General features: G+C 38.2%; 1 protein-coding gene across 1 annotated transcript; it reads left to right on the top strand.

Moving 5' to 3' along the window:
• The first annotated feature begins 6,372 nt into the window (after positions 1-6,372).
• On the top strand, positions 6,373-9,883 carry LOC109042809 (uncharacterized). The gene is made up of 3 exons (XM_072305117.1): positions 6,373-6,629; positions 7,379-7,819; positions 9,660-9,883. The coding sequence occupies exons 1-3, from the start codon at positions 6,435-6,437 to the stop codon at positions 9,720-9,722; spliced, it is 699 nt and encodes a 232-aa protein (XP_072161218.1). The 5' UTR covers positions 6,373-6,434; the 3' UTR covers positions 9,723-9,883.
• The last annotated feature ends 5,109 nt before the right edge of the window (positions 9,884-14,992 follow it).

The raw sequence follows: 14,992 nt of genomic DNA, 5'->3' as shown, positions 1-14,992 counted from the left end.
ATAGACTATCGTTAGATGAGGTCAAATTTTGTTAATGACACTTTGGGGCGGGAGGAGGGGGGCGGGAGTACTGATACTTGAGGGCGAGTGTTTGGGCGGTAGAGACCGAACTCATAGCTCAAAGACAGAAAGACATAGAAAAGTGAAATTTGATATGAGACCTCCTATACATATTTGCTATTGTCGGATGGGGTCAAAATTTCATAATGACCCTTGTGGCGGGGTGAGAGGGGTGGAAGCAGTGACACTTGAAGACCTGCGTTTGGGCGGTAGGGACAAACATTTTAGTCCGAAGTCGGTAGCACATACAGAAGTGAAATTTGGGTACGACCTCTTCTACCGATAGGCCATTGTTAGATGAGGTCAAATTTTTTGAATGACACTTACGGCGGGGAGGGGTGGAGCGGTCGCAAAGTTACTAAATAGTGAGCGTTCGGGCGGTAGGAACCGAACTCGTAGCTCAAAAACGGATGGACATAGAAATGGAAAATTTGACATGAGACCAGAGGCCTCCTATTCATATAGTCTATCGTTAGATGGGATTAAATTCTTAAAGCAGCACCTGGAGGGGGGGGGGAGGGCTGTAACAATTATAGTGAGATCGATTTGGTCGGAAAGACGGTCATGGCACATTCCCCATGATTTGATCTGAAAATACTGGTTAACAACAGGCCCTGTTACCTTTACCCAAAGTAAACGTTTTTAACACGTATTATATAATTTTTTTTAAAATTTTTGTGTGAGAAAAAAGTGGCAAAACAAAATGCTCAAAAACTGTGATTATCCGAGGGAAAATCGGCTATTCCGAAAAATTGGAGGACGATGCGGAAAGGCGGATAGAATTTTCTGAGGGAGGGGGGGGGGTATGTATTAGAGTATTGTATAGAATGAACATCATGTCTAATAACCACATGTGTTTGTAACTTTTTTTTTCTTTATCGGAAAGAAATCATGAAGATCGCCTTAAACAGGGGGCCAATATGCAGTTCACCGAGTATACCCGATTCCCGACTTGAGGTCACAAAACCGACGATTCCGTCGATTTGGGGCAGTTTGTGGCTTGAAACTAAACATATTCTGAATTTGGAGGGTATTCTGAACAACATATCAAAAAATTGCGTTGATATATTTTGATATATTATTTTAAACTATGTTTAAAGACACGACCATAAGCCAATATGCCGCTCAGTGCGCGCCTGAGCCTTGACTTGAGGTCACAAAAAATGACGATTCCGTCAATTTGGGGCAGTTTGTGGCTTGAAACTAAACATATTCTGAATCTGGAGGGTATTCTAAACAACATATCAAAAAATTGCGTTGATATATTTTGATATATTTGTTTAATCTATGTTTAAAGACACGACCATAAGCCAATATGCCGCTCAGTGCGCGCCTGAGCCCTGACTTGAGGTCACAAAAATGACGATTCCGTCGATTTGGGGCACTTTGGGGCTAAAAACTAAACATATTCTGAATCTGGAGGGTATTCTGAACAACATGTCAAAAAATTGCGTTGATATATTTTGATATATTCTTTTAATTTCTGTTTAAATATATATCATCACATCTCATTTATCGATCACGTGGTTGATTTCTGACATGAAAGGACGGACGCCATACTTGTCGTTGAATTTGAGGTCCAATTGAGTAGAAATCAAATAGATTATGAATTTGAAACATCATTCTAACAACTTATCAAAAAACACGGCCCAACTCATGTATGCACACTGGCTCTCTTTGGTCTCACGTATGGCTGTTGTAAAAACAAGCCAATACGCCGCTCAGTGCGCGCCTGAGCCCTGACTTGAGGTCACAAAAATGACGATTCCGTCGATTTGGGGCACTTTGGGGCTAAAAACTAAACATATTCTGAATCTGGAGGGTATTCTGAACAACATATCAAAAAATTGCGTTGATATATTTTGATATATTTTTTTAATCTACATTTGAAGATGCGTACATGGAATAAATCGAATTTTTGGCATCATCAACGGAAGACCGCACTGAGAGGCCCTTAATTTAAGAATTTAAAATTATCAACATAGTTTTTGTATAGACAAACATACCTTATACCTAAACATTCTACCTTGCTCCGTTCTGAATAGGGTAATATCAGTTATCACCCGTCATAACACATGATGCTAGCTGCGTGATCTCTACTAATTGTGCATCCGCGCAGGTTCCGTGATTTCCCCTCCCCCTCCCTCCCCTTAAATAGCATTTTCATGTCACGAAACTACGAATTTTTTCTTCCCATCCATCCATTTCTTCAATCCATCGGTCATTTTTATTATCCGACAAAGTCGAATTTTCGATTTTTGTCCATGGGACACTGCACTGTGCGCCGGGTCCCTTTTTCGATACATAATCGATTGTTCGCGATACAAGGGGATCCGGCCATATTCCACATCACCATTTTGGATCGAATATGTATCGAAAAAGTGACCCCGCACACCGGGCTCGGAACTCGTCGAGCAGAACATGGCGCCAGCTCTCCTACTTACATTACGACTCTGTGTACTCTATGATATTTTCGTAGGTAAATAAGTAAGTATCGGCATAATCGTTCACTAACGCTTTTTCGAACGTGCATATCATCGCTCCTCTGACGTACCTCTCTCAATTTCCACATGATTCCTGTTTGACATATAAATCCTCTCTGCCTGGGGCTCACGGGGTTTAGGTACGCCCTCAAGGCAAAAGAGCGACGATACGTTTGGAGACTTAAACGCTTAGTAAGAAAAGTAGATACAAACATGCATATAAGTCGCTTTATAGCACTCACTGGCGCTCTACGACACATAACCTTTACTCTGCCGTGCTAAGGAAGAACGCCGTATGAACATTCGAGCTTTGCCAAATTTCCTTCGGTAAAATGTTTATTTTTAAGAGAAGTTATAAATGTTTATCCTTGACATTTTCCTGGCTTTTAGGTAAAATTGGAAACAGAGTTATCTGAAAAATTGGAAGAAAAATATTTACAAATTTTCCCGAAAATTCGTAATTTACTAAAGGAAATTTGGCCACGCCTGAGGGTTCATACGGCGTTTTTCCTTAGCACGGCAGTACTGCCCTCTGTCGAACCATAACCCTTCGGGCATTGAGCACCTTAACATTTATGACATGTGAATAAGTGAATTTGCACAAAAATTCGGACAGCCATTCTCGTGTAAAAAATTAAATTTCCCAATTAAATTTGGCAGTAACTGAAGTGGCCTGGTTCCTTCCTGCTTAACGCGGTCCAAATACGAAGTTGCTATTGGTGAAAGCGAAAGGCGCGCATCCGCTCTGGCGCACGGTGGATCAAGTCCATGAGGAGGTCGGACAAAATTTGGAAACTTTACAAGCTCAAACTACGTTTGTGCAAAACTTTGAGGTTTTAACATTAGCTCCACTGGTTTTCTCGTGAAATTTTCATTTAGAACGCCCCACACTATCGAAAATGTGACGAAATTAATATCAAAATTTGCAGTTTTAGTCGAAAATCTCATGTCCGACCTCTCCAATTGACTCGATCCACCGTGCGGCGAGCGTTATTTGCAACATCAGATTGCTTAGCCGAAAAAATCCTTGGACTAAAAGTTCCTTCATTTTATCGGGTATGCAATTTGATCTTGGTGGAGTTAAAATAGTTGCGAGTGGTAAGATCAAACGGCGCGCATCGACGCTGGCCACTCCCAATATTAAACTGCTGAGCCACCAAATTCCGAGACTCCTGTGTCACGACGGGTCACTTTTTCGATAAATAATCGATTGTTTGCGATACATGGGGACCTGGCTGTCTGATGTTTTTTTTTTTTTTTTTTTTTTTTTTTTTTTTTTTTTTTTTTTTTTTTTTAATTAAACATATCAACTTCTGTACAGAAATAAGATATTTAGATGTAACTTAAAAATAAATAACGGTTTTCGACTGAAAATATATACAATTATACAGACTTTTTCCTAACTTGGATGCCCTGGGACGAGCATCGCAGAGCCCATAGAGAACGGTATAGTTCCCGGTATCTGCGGTGTCCGACCCCGAACAACCGGAACAGCATTATACTAACCACACAGTGATGAGTATTAACCTAACATTTAACAGTGAAATTTTGATACCATATACTTTGTACAGGAAAAAGAAAAGAAAGAAAAAAAGAAAAAAGAAAAAGAAATTAAGACATACTAAGAATAATACCAAACATATCACTATAGTTTAAAGCCACCCTTAATCAAGGGATTTTACGATGATATATGGGGGTTAATCGGGTACTACGGTTGCCAGCTCAAAGGGTTTGCGCCTTCTGAGCCTCCGTAGTTCCTCACTGTTATCTAGTAATCTGATGGCTTCCTCATTAGGATGGGCCAAAAGTCGTTCTTCGTATCTGGTGGCTGTTCGCCGAATTACTGCGGCTGTCTGATGTAAACAAAGAGGATAGTGGCTGTTAGTGCCGATGCAAAGTCTCATCTCCGGGCAAAAAGTTTAAAAAAAAAAAAAAAAAAAAAAAAAAAAAAAAAAAAAAAAAAAAAGCAAAGAGGATAGGAATTACGTATTCTACATCGCCATTTTGGATCGAATATCGACGGTGAAACTACCAAACCACGTATCTCGGTTTGCGACGTCGCAGACTTCCTGTCATACTTTATTTTTTAAATGAAAAACTACTCAACATCCAGTCTTAAAAATTTCTGTGATTTTTCCTCTTCGTGCAGAGAAAATTTCGTGAAAATTTCAAAGAATGATATTGATTTGGTCTACTTCAAAAAAATAAAATGTGAGCGTAGATTTTTAAACACCGCAAACGAGATACGTGGTTTGGTAGTTTCACCGTCGATATGTATCGAAAAAGTGACCGAAATGCTCGGCGCACAACGGGCTCGGAATTCGTCGACCAGAACATGGCGCCAGCTTTCCCATTTACATTACGACTCTATGTGCTCTATGACTAAAATTGCATGGCAAAGAGAGCGTGCGCTATCTAAAGACTTGGAACGAAGACATGGAAGGAACGTCTTATTTTGATTCATAGCTCACGCCTCTGCGGATTGGCGGTTTAGCCCTGAAACACCTAAATTTGACTTTTTAAATGTAAAAACGCAGGGCCGGATTAGGGGCCACATGGGCCGCGGCCCATGAAGGCAAATTTAGGGGGGCGGCTTTTGAATTTTTTTAAAAGCAGGTATAAAAAAAATCGGATTAAAAAAAAAAAAAAATTACAAACGAGAAAACGCGACAAAATTTTTCATTTCCTGAGAGTAAAGTAATTTCTAATTTTGACGTCTTTCGGTGATATATAAGGCAGCACCTTTAATTAGTCGAGTTAAGAGAGAAAGCAAACACGCAATTTGGCCCGGAACGGCGCGGCGTAGAGAGCAATGATGATGAGGACTTGAGATGAAAAGGAGAAGCCCTCGGCGCGGCGGTCAGTGTGTGACACATATTAGCGCCTACAAGACTGCATGAATACTTCACGCATTGCATCAAACACTGTGCGGTCAGCAGCGTTTAGCAGCGGTCGGCGTGAAACGCATGGCGCCTACAAGACTGCATGAATACATCACGCATTGCGCCAAATGCAGTGCGGTCAGCGCGGCGCGCCGGCGCGGAAGGCGTGCGATGTTGGACATAGTTCTCAACCAATCACCGTCCTTGATGCAGGTTGGAAAACATTAATGGCGGGAGATACACTTAGAGTCCCTTTATGCTGAGAGTCAAGACAATTCGCTCATGGATGTCACAAACGGGAATAAAGATTACAGAAATTGAACGTTTTTCGTAATCTTTGATCGGCCCATTCTCAAATGCCTTTCTCCGTTCCTCCTCTCATTCCGTTTGTTCCTTGCCGAACCCGTAATTCCCTGGTCCATTCCAGACTGTAATCTTTGCAATTGGTGAAAATGTAATCTTTATTCCCGTTTGTGACACTGTGGAGGCCTAAAATACGGGAACCAATCAGAAATGGATTCAAATTGTCTTGACTCTCAGTATAAAGGGACTCTAGATACACTAACCTCAAAATATCGGTTTCAACAATAACTTGAACCAAGGTAGATTTACACAGGTATGGACAGAACTAAACAACTGGCCTCTGATTGGCTCTCCAGCGGCCCCTTAACGTCAGCCATTTTGTATGTTTTGATTATCTTGATTTATTATGTTCGGTTTATCGTTTGTCAAAATTTTTTGGGATTTTTTGCACAATTTTGGTTATACGATATTAATTTTAGCGTTTAAAACGCACAAACGTTTGAATGTTAATTTGATTGTAATTTAATTAAACAACGGGCCCCTTAACCTACGTCACGAGGTCATGTGACACGTACTGAGGCTCATGGGAAATTTTCAACTTTTCCATACCTGTGTAAATCTACCTTGAACTTGAACTGTGAACTCAAGGAGAGCTCAACAAAACGTGAGTGGAAATTACGCTGTGCAAGGACATGCTCTCTTCACGATGCATGAAAAAGTGAAATACAAGCTTAGTCGTTGTTTTGTGCCCAGCTGTAAAAATAGACCATCAGCTGCTGGGAAAAGCAAGTTATTCTTTCCTGTGCCAAAGGGTGAAGAGCGAAATGAGTGGATCAGAAGCTGTGGACGTAAATCCACTTCTCTAGTTACAACTCACATCATATGCGAGGACCATTTCACAGTAAGTAAATCTAACATAGTCTTCATTCTTTAATTTACAAGAATTGTTTCTGATATAACCACAGTCTGCTTGTTCATTAGGCACCATGTTGAAAGATTATCGTCTGGAAGTAATTCACGATACCGAGGCATTCTCTGGGTTCAGGGCCAATTAGGCAAGCATGGTCACTGTCAATGCTAGCCTATTTGCCACTAAACACTGCAAATTCAGAAGTTAGTGCTCGGACAGCGAATAAATTAATATGTTAATGGTTGCAACAGGACTTGTCTACATAGTTGTCTCTGACATACTGCCTGTTTCTTTTTGTGCTCACAGCTGATCACTTGTCGTACTTTTTGTGAGGATACTCCAGTCTGTTTAGTCCATTGAAAAATGCATGTAGGTTTCATTCCAGCAAGCGTTGTGAGTGTTTTGTTGCTGCTGTTGAGCACAGTTCCTATTCCCTTACGAATGAATGAAGTCAAATTTTACTCCATTTGCCTATGGAATGTTTCATATCCTACATAAATTTGTATTGCATTTTGATTCAAAAGTTTAAAGAACTAAAAGCCATGAGCTCAAATCTGAATATGTATTGACCTGAGACATTAACATTGTTTCATTGACTTAATGGAGGCAAAGGAACATAATTTGAAATGTGTCATGCATCTGGTGTCATTCTGTAAATTTACTCATTGATTAACTAGGTGAATAAATTTTACATTTCTCTTAATTTCCTAATTTCCACAATCCTTTCCTGTCTGTTCCAGTTAGAAGATGACGTGACAGGCTATCACAGCTTCGTCACTGCTGTAAGATTGGGCTGCCCACCTCCATGCAAATCTAAACTTAAGAAAGGCATTCTCCCAACAAAATTCGGTCAAGATGAGGCAAATTTGTCATCAAACACTATCTCACTAACAGCCTCAAGTATCAAAACTGAAACGTCTCCTTCGAATTTTCAGGACCCTTCTCCCTACAACGATGCATTCCCCTCACCCCTGGCTGACGCATTAGATCATCGCTTAAATCCGGAGATTGAGTCACCCTCTTCCCTAATGAATATTTCGCCTTTTCAACTTACATCCAGCAACAATGTAATGAGTGGGTTATCTTTTGAATCCTGCAACGAGATTTATCCTACAAATGAGGCGACTCCTTCAAGCCATACATCAACAGAAACTCACTACTTTACACCTTCAAACACAACTGTAAGTAACCTAGAACAAGAGCAGCTCTTAAACAGTATGTAAGATTTTGGTGTTTATTTATTTTATTATTACCAAACAAAATTACAGTAATAATCACACTTAAACTAGCAAGATCCTCTAGTAAGCAATCCTGCTTGTGTGGAGGGCTGCATACAAAAAATAACAACACAGAGGAACTGACAAAATATTAAAATGAGGTAGCCCTGTCTGGTGGGAAACTAAACAGTCTATAAAGTATTAGTACAATAAACGAAGAAAAATAAAATTGAATCTGCTAGATGCAAAAGAAATTTAAGAGAAAAAAATGCACAGGTGATGTGTGCCAAGGTGAAGCTATAGGGGAAAACATTTGGTAACCAGTGTACAATAACAACATTTCACTATAACAATTCAACTACAATATTAAAGAAGCCCTACATTAAAAACGAAATCTTTCAAATTAAAGAGACAGTGAGGGCTGAGGTCTCCCATTGACCCCCCACTTAAAAAGAAAAACTATACTCTTCTGGTAACTCATTAAATTTTTTTTTTTTTTTTTTTTTTTTGTTTATCCGGGACATTCCCCTTCTAACTTTATTCAGATATTTGTAAATACAAGGACATAATGAGTTTGTGTACATATTGTAAGGTTTACTTGAAGTTAATAAAATTATTTACATTGATATCGAAAGGGACGGAAGTATCTGGTGATAAAACTATCGCCCTGGTTAGAAAAAAATTAATATTATGATAGGTCAAATATAATGATATAATTTCTAAAGTAAGAGAGTACAGGAAAACTACAATCTAATTTCGTTTAGGAAGGTCCGGGAGGATAGACCCCGGGACCGTCTGCTGATATTGCATCGGGGATTGGTGAATTATTTACATGTATATTATTTGTTAGTTCTTTAAAGTATTTATTTTTTATTTCTAGAATATCTTTAATATAAATGTAACCTTTATGCCAGTTATCCTAACTCATTAAATAAATCTAATATATTAACAAAATCTCAGCGCTTGGAGGCTTCCAGTAAAAATAAAGGTTTCTTAACAGTATATTTATAGACTTTTGCTCCCCTTGTTTGGTAATTGTTTTTAGAAATTTTGTGGAGTAGTTGGTCTGTGAAAGTTGGCAAAGTTTTTAGAAGCTCATAGTTATACAGTTGTTTGAGTGTGGGGACATTTAGAAGCTCATTTATTTCATTTGATGGGTAAAGCTGGGGTAAATTAAGGATGGATTTAATGATTCTCCTCTGAGCTCTAACCAGTAGTGTCAGGATGGTGGAGCCTGCACCGCCAAAAACACTCAGTCCATATGAGAGAACAGATTGAAAAAGAGAAATGTACACCAGACGAAGGTTTTCAATTTTAAGGTAATATTTAAGTTCTGTTATGGAATGAGTAATCTCACATAATTCTCTAACTACCATATTAACATGTCCTCTCCAGGAAAGAGAGGAATCTAGTGAATCTCCCGAAACTCAAAGGTGAGTTTCAAACACTGTGGCTAAAGTAATCAAATTTTGCACCTCTGTTGCAACACTTAAAAATTGCATGTTTCCTCTTTTTATAAGAAAAAAACCAACCAAAATATCTCCTAGAAACTCTCTGGAAGCTTCTTCAAAGCAGTGAGAAAAATTGTCAGAATATTTAAAAAAAAATTGTCGGATGCTTCTCTCTTTCATTTGATTTTTAACTTGGTTCCTGAATTTAAGCATCAACCTCGTAACTTTTTGGACACCTCGTGTGTCCTATTTTGATATTGTACCTCCTTTTTTTTCACAAATGGCTGCACTGATGGTATTTTTCTTACTTTCCGCCTCTTTTCTCTAAGAGTTTATTATTTCCTCTTTTGCAGGGGCATCATTCAGAAAAACGAAACACTCCTGTTGAGAGAGATAAACCCTTACGAACGGAATAGTCCTGAAAATTGAGGTGGAACCTGACCTGACATATTTAGAGAGAGATGAACCCCTACAGAACGGAGAAGTCCTGAAAATTAAGGTGGAACCGGACCTGACTTATTTAGAGAGAGATGAACCCCTACAGAACGGAGAAGCCCTGAAAATTAAGGTGGAACCGGACCTGACTTATTTAGAGAGAGATGAACCCCTACTGAACGGAGAAGTCCTGAAAATTAAGGTGGAACCGGACCTGACTTATTTAGCAGATCTAGAGAATGTCAGTGATCCTGCAAGAGAAGAAAAACCTAGGGTGACGACACTCTCACAGGTTCCTCCTGGGAATGGCTGCGCATATTGTGGCTGCTGCTGCCGAACGAAACCAAGGGGAATCGACGTTGGGGTGCAAGTTTCACAGCAAGCCGGTTTGTGAACCTTATTATTCATTTCCATCTAAGTACACAAATTCTACTTGTCAATAAGCCGCCCCCCCCCCCCCACCCTTCAAATTGATACGATGAGAATCATTAAAAGAATCATGTAAAGAGTGAAGTAGAAAATTTGCTCATTTACCTGTTTCAAGTTTCAATCGGTATCCACAACTAATAGCTTATGCTGATTTTTTAGGTATAAAACTTGATGGAAAATTTTTTATGACAGTCGCTCAGACATCAAAGAATGGGCCTGTTGCAAACTTTTGCTAGAGCAAAAATAAGAGTTGTTTTTATCAGTAATTGTCTCAAAAATCACGATGAGCGCATTGGCAAAGTTTGATTTGCACTGTTAACTTCACAATCTGTGGAAGAAATTTGCGCTGTTTTGAGCTTCCCGCTTCAAAAACGATACTACGGCACAGGTGAACATTTCGTTAGAGGTGTCGTTCTATCCAACCCCTGTGCACTAGGATACTATACAATATCCAACATGGCTGACACCAATCCGCCAAAACACATTATACCTGCACGAGATTCTAACCATTTTTTAACAACCCAGAGTGCTTACATTCTTCGTGTTGATAAAGATCCGTTTTGGTCTTGTGCTCCTGATTCCGATTTGCGTGCGGAAGCATTGGCTATTTTGAGTATTGCTATTGCGAAAGGTTGAATGGAACAGCTCCTCTAACGAAATGTTCACCTGTGCCATAGAATCGTTTTTGAAGTGGGAAGCTCAAAACAACGCAAAATTTCTTACGCAGATTGTGAAGTTAGGAGTACATTTCAAACATTGCCAATGCACTCATCGTGATTTTCGAGACAATTACTGATAGAAACAACTTTTATTTTTGATGTAGCAAAAGTTTGCAACAGGCCCATTGCTATTTATCTGATTACATATAGCAGTCAAAAATTTTTATGAAGTGACCGTGAAGTATGTTTTTGAAAAGTGTATCCATTGTAAGAGTGGTAGGCAAGACCAATAGTTTGTAAAATAGTATTGCGTGGTAGTGAAGTGATGTGATTTTTACAAACCTAAAGTAGCTGTTTTTTTAGACGTCAGCAACTATAGTCTCAGCAGAACGGTTAAATTACACCTCTGCGATAGATGCATTTTAGAAGAGAGTTATTTTCTGCAAACAATGCAGGAATATTGAAAAAAACTTGAAACCCTGATGTGTGATCATGTCAATAGAGATGAAGCTGTTGTCAATGGAAAATTTAAAAGAATCTCAAATAAAGAGAGAAGGAAGTGTAATAAATTGGTGCTTAATAAGTAGGTTTTTACATGGGTAATTGAATGGTTTGTCAAGGAGACATTTCATTTTTTGTGTTCATTCTTCTTTTATTTCATTGTGAGTGTCCACAGGAAGAGGAACGTTCATGCTAACAAACTCAGAATAGAGCTATGTAAACCATTGAGAGGATGAGTGTCTTACAATCATTTTGACACAATAAACACCAACAATTTTTTAACCTATTACTGTTAACTTCCTCTAAGTCAAACTGCACAGGGACCGGATTGTTAATTCCTTCTAGAGGGCTCTTTGTTCCTTTGGAAAATTCGATGGGACCTCAACGAATTTGGATTTGGAGGAAAATTTTACTCAAAGAAGGATGGCTAAGAGGAAGTTAACTTTAATTGGATATGAGTAGTAATTATGCAAAAAATCAATCCTAAGTTTGAATCTGCCTTGTTAAGGATTCAAATCTGACTGATAATAATGCAACTTTACTTTCCCCTTAGCACAAAAATAACCAAATTGCTTGCAACTTAGTTGTCGCTATACTTGAGAGCAGTTTCTGAAACTCAAGTATCAAATTTGTCTAAACTAGACAAACATCAAGGAGAATTCGCTGCCGAGACTTGTGGCTTCCTCTTCTGCACAGTTACATGGATTTCAGTTTATTGTGATTTCTAGGGAGTAATAGGGAGTATAAATGTAAACAAGAGGAGTTAACTGGAGCGAAATAGACAAATATTAATCGTCTAATACTTTTTTCAAAGTGAACTCAATTATATTTTAATGAAATGACAGAGCTGTTTTTCGTTAGAATAATGATTGCAATGTTATGATTCTTAAGAATTCTGTATTTGTAAAGTTCAAAAACATGAAGGCATTGAGCCTCTCAAAGTTTACACCAAAGTATAGTCTACATGTTTGAAAAGAACTGTTGACATTTTGCATTTGGTTGGTTGATTGTTCTGATAACCAGTCACATTAGATGAGAGAAATAAAACTACCTACCAATAGGTACCTGCAAAGTAAACAAGCAAATCACTTTTGCCAAGTCATATACATCACCTACCTCCTTCTTTCATTCATTCGAAAGTCTTATTTATTAATGGTCAAAATCTTGATCATACCGATTTACCCCATGAAAATTGTTCACTGATGGAGTAAAATAATTTTTCCAGGTAGTTCTTCCCCCTTTGATACCGCTTGATAGAGGAATGCTGGCTCTTAGTCTCTTATTGAAGGATGAACAAACCTCATCAGGAAGAACTAAGTACTAGGAGGCCCTCATTAATGGATGACTTCATCAATGATAAAGTTGCTAAAGAGTTTAACAACCTGAACTGGTCTGCTCCTGCATTTTACCACCGAAGCATTGATGAAAATGCCGTGAATCTCTAATGGTGTGTGAAAACTTTTGTTTTTATTTTAGATTATTTAGTTATCTTGAAAATGCAGGCATAGTTTGAGTTTTGCAGAAACTTGGCTACATTTCATGTTCTGATAGAGCTTGTGAATACCTAATTACTTTAATCAGAGCGTGCACATAAAGTGAGTTGAAACGATCGATTCACTTCTGATACAAAGTATCAAGCCCCCAGTTGCTATTGGGAAATTGAGTGACTGACTGGCTCCAAATTTTGCTAAGCTCATCAAAAAGTTACTAATTTTTCAGTCTTTCAGGTCGATAGGTTTTTGCAATTGCATGTGGTTCTTTATTTTAAATATGTATTTAAGATGTTATTTTATTTCTTTTTAATACCTAAAATATCATGTGCCAAAAATTAAACCATCTAGCAGTCTAATGGACCTGTCAAATATGATTATCAGGTGTTCCAGAGTGTTTAGAACACTGCCTTTGAGTACTCAATAAGGTGCTTATCTGATGACTGTCATAAAAATGACGATAAAAAAAATATAAAACTCCTACATTTGCATGATATTTGAAGTGTTATTCAGTCACATTTTGCATTTTGCTAGGTAAGCAGCAGTAAAATGAAAACAATATATTGAATTTTCCAAGGGATTCTTGTAGTTCAACAGTATCTATTATTGTGTCACCTAACATTCCAGATTGGAAATAAAAAATGACAAGCATTACACTTGAAAAATTGCTCTCGAGGAATAATTAGGCCCACAGAAGCCAAAATCAGTTCTATATTTTAGACAGTTGATTGTTCTAATCAACAAAAGTGGCAAAGTATGAGAGGTCTATTGCTGTTCAAGGCCATATCAGGAGTCACCTATCGCTATATCCTTTTGTCCTGCAGTTTCAAACAATATGGTGCAGGCTTCATTCAGATAAAATTGAGTTTATATTTATGTGTTGTCGCAGCCAATGATATGCAGGGCGGTTCACATTCAGGTTGGCTTTTGAACCTGGGCCCTGAGGTTCAGGGCTCTAGGCCTTGTGTAATTGATACATTTTTAATGCCATTCATTTTCATTTTTGACCAATCATCAATATACGATTTTACCTGAGATGTTTAATCAGGGTTTAAATGTTCACGAACTATCTTTATGTTACTGGTTCATTTCGCTGCACACCGTTTTGGGCTTTACTAAAAGTTGATTTCTTTTGTGCCTATTCATAGCTATTTGAACTCTGGCCTCACATTTCACTACAAAATGTTTAACTGTGTGGCTGCGCCTTTTTCTGCATGATTTTTCCCTACCTCAAAATTTATGTAAATTCAAACTTATAAAATTTATATATGAATCAACAAGGCACCTTATCAACACCTTGTGTTGGAATTCACTGCTTGCCTTACCTCATACTTATTTAAATTGTTTCCTCTGAAGTTCTCTTTTGAAGAAAGATTCATAAAAAATGCAATTATTTTTCATTTCCTTTTCTGTAGACCAAAAAAATTATTAATGAACGATTTCATAGTTAGTTAACAGTCTCAAATTAAAATATTAATAATAAGCCAGGTAAATGGGTAACTGGGCTGGTATGTTTACCAAATAATTACTTGTTTTTTGCCTGATTTTTCTTATATTTTCTTATCGACAGGATATTTCTATACGTGCAGAAAAACTGGCAAAGTGAATTGAGTAACAGGTGCAGTCAGGAAGTAAATGCCAGAACAGGAACCTTGAGGAAGTAAATTCCTGACCAGAAGCTGCGGGATGAACGTTCCCAAACTTGCAATCTTCATGGCGAGCAGAAGGTAGAAGCTTAAATTTCGAAGAAGAAATTTTTGCAAATTTTCTTCCGACTTGTAAAAACCGAAGCATAGTTCATAACAGCTGGTGAATGCAGTAACATCTAGCTAAATCAACAATGAGACAAAATACTCTCTTTGTCCGTAAGGGCAGTGAGAGAATTAAATGCGGTGCATTTTATCAAGTTGCTCATGACAAGAGGGTCATTCCATGCCGACTGATTTAGCAGAGACACCACCTGTCTCAGATTTGGATGAGTTTTTTTCTGCATGATAGTATCTCTTGAAAAGGAACACCTGTGAAATTGCAGCCTCCTTGGCCCAGTGATTTATGTGTGAGAAGATGTTTAGGTTGCTTTTTCTAATGTGAGAAGTTATTAGAGATTTTTGCACCAAGGTGAGAAGTTATTCCGTGCTTTTTAAGTTAGTGATGTAATTTGATTATTTCTTC

The sequence above is a fragment of the Bemisia tabaci genome, chromosome 10 (assembly GCF_918797505.1).
Source record: "Bemisia tabaci chromosome 10, PGI_BMITA_v3".
NCBI lineage: Eukaryota > Metazoa > Arthropoda > Insecta > Hemiptera > Aleyrodidae > Bemisia > Bemisia tabaci.
Note: the sequence above shows the minus strand (reverse complement) of the source record. Positions and strands in the feature narration are given on the sequence as shown.

Excerpts from the sequence above, each read along its gene's own strand:
- LOC109042809 (XM_072305117.1), top strand. The coding sequence starts at position 6,435 with ATGCATGAAAAAGTGAAATACAAGCTTAGTCGTTGTTTTGTGCCCAGC. Across the intron at positions 6,630-7,378 it reads TATGCGAGGACCATTTCACA|TTAGAAGATGACGTGACAGG; the intron begins GTAAGTAAATCT and ends TGTCTGTTCCAG. Across the intron at positions 7,820-9,659 it reads TTACACCTTCAAACACAACT|GGGCATCATTCAGAAAAACG; the intron begins GTAAGTAACCTA and ends CCTCTTTTGCAG.